This window comes from Carcharodon carcharias, chromosome 17 (assembly GCF_017639515.1).
Source record: "Carcharodon carcharias isolate sCarCar2 chromosome 17, sCarCar2.pri, whole genome shotgun sequence".
Lineage (NCBI taxonomy): Eukaryota > Metazoa > Chordata > Chondrichthyes > Lamniformes > Lamnidae > Carcharodon > Carcharodon carcharias.
The window spans coordinates 63,520,661-63,522,908 of record NC_054483.1 but is presented as its reverse complement, the minus strand read 5'-3'; the positions used below and the strand labels follow the sequence as shown (position 1 = coordinate 63,522,908).

The following is a 2,248-nucleotide window of genomic DNA, read 5'->3' as shown; positions in this document are numbered from 1 at the left end:
GTATTCTGTCCATGCAATTATAGGCGAGAAAGTGTTTCTCTTAACCTAGATTTGTGAAATTCAACTATTTTTACAATTAACGCGAACGTCAATATTAAGAACAACGCTGTATCCATAACTCAATATGTTTGCGTTATAGAGACACAATACTATTGTTATGCTCGTTTTAAAACCCAGTACTCCAGCTGGCGGCAGATAGACTGAACCTTTCTGGTGACTTGGAGCAGGTGAGACAGGGACCCGCCCCAGAAGCTGAGGTGTCTCATGTTCTGGAACAAGGATGCGAAAGAAAATGTGGAATGATTCTGAAGATCGGGAAGCTGTAGAATCGTGTGCGCTCTAAGACAGAAAGGGTGGATTCTCCAGAGAGGAAAAAGAAAAATCTTCATGGGAAACCTAACGAACCAGGGAAACATCTATGGAGCAGGCGAAGTAGTGAGGACGGAGCTGAGCCTCCGGGCAGTCACTGGCTGCCTGCTTTTCCTTCTCATTCTCTCCACCCTCCTGGGGAACACTCTGGTGTGTCTGGCTGTCATCAAGTTCAGGCACCTGAGGTCGAAAGTCACCAACTTTTTCGTCATCTCGCTGGCGGTGTCCGACCTGTTCGTGGCCCTGCTCGTGATGCCCTGGAAAGCCTTGAGCGAGGTGGCTGGATATTGGCTTTTCGGCTCCTTCTGCGACACCTGGATTGCCTTTGACATTATGTGCTCGACCGCCTCCATCCTCAACCTGTGCATCATCAGCCTGGACAGGTACTGGGCCATCGCAAGCCCTTTCAGGTACGAGCGGAAGATGACCCAGAGGGTGGCTTTCGTGATGATCGGGGTGGCCTGGACACTGTCCATCTTAATCTCCTTCATCCCCGTGCAACTGAACTGGCACAAAACAGAGGCGGACTTGCTGCAAGAGTTAGAGGGCAAGGGCAGTAACAGGACGGGGAATTGTGACTCCAGCCTGAACAGAACTTATGCAATCTCCTCCTCTCTCATCAGCTTTTACATCCCGGTGGCCATCATGATCGGCACCTACACGCGCATCTACCGCATCGCTCAGACCCAAATCCGGAGGATCTCATCTTTAGAGAGGGCGGTGGAACACGCCCAAAACTGCCAGGAGCACACGGCTGACTGCCCACACGAAGCGGCGTTGAAAACTTCCTTTAAGAAAGAGACCAAGGTGCTTAAGACCCTCTCTATAATAATGGGGGTCTTCGTCTTTTGCTGGCTGCCCTTCTTTGTGCTGAACTGCATGGTGCCTTTCTGTGACCTGCAGTTGTACCAAGCCGGCGAGCCTCCCTGTGTCAGCGACATCACCTTCAACATCTTCGTCTGGTTCGGCTGGGCCAACTCATCCCTCAACCCGGTCATCTATGCCTTCAACGCGGACTTCAGGAAGGCTTTCACCACCATCTTGGGCTGCGCTCGATTCTGCCCCAGCAATGCGGTGGAGGCGGTGAACTTCAGCAACGAGCTGGTCTCCTACCACCACGACACCACCCTGCAGAAAGACCCCCCAGCAGCTGGCGTCAATGCCACCAGCCTCCCCAATCAGCTTCCCCACTCAGTCACCGAACCCGAGGAACACGAGGATCCCTTCGACAAGGTCTCCATCATTTCATCAGCTCACAGCCCCAGGGAGAACAGGAATCTGTTGCTCCCAGGCGGGGCTCAGTATGAGTGCGAAGCAGAGATCAGTCTCGATACCATCACAGCCCTTTACCGCTGAGGCGATGCACTGAGCCATCCATTGGCTACAATCATACTCCAAATATTACACCTGCTGGTGACACCCAGCGGGCCCAACCATCATCTGTTAGAGTCTGATGGTCACACTATAAACTATGGATGGGTTTGAACCATTGCAGCGACCATGCAGTGTGTGTGTGCAGCTTTGCAGTTCTTGGTGTGAATGTGACCCAAATTTGAGAATTTCTCCTCCCGGAAAGGGATTTAACACTGCACAAAACTGTTAACCCAGAGGACTTCAGAGAACCTCTCACTTCAGATGTATGTGTAATTTCATTCACAAACTCAGTAAATGCCGTCAGTAAATAGTATGGCCAGCACTAGGATTTCCACCATTACCTATCTATTGTATATGTGGAAGAGTTTTTGTGGCCATAATGCACTTCACAACTGTTCTGACCATGTTAGTGATTGTGAAATGTTCACCAATTTTCTTTCCTTGTCGGTAATGTACCTGTTTTCTTCTTTCTAGTTGGCTCTTGTCTGTATTTATTCCCCTCCAT

The 2,248-nt window shown here is 50.3% G+C and overlaps 1 protein-coding gene across 1 annotated transcript; it reads left to right on the top strand.

The window, feature by feature from the left end:
• Nucleotides 1–387: 387 nt before the first annotated feature.
• LOC121289647 (D(1C) dopamine receptor) lies at nt 388–1,725 on the top strand. Its single transcript, XM_041209273.1, has one exon. The coding sequence runs from the start codon at nt 388–390 to the stop codon at nt 1,723–1,725; it is 1,338 nt and encodes a 445-aa protein (XP_041065207.1).
• The last annotated feature ends 523 nt before the right edge of the window (nt 1,726–2,248 follow it).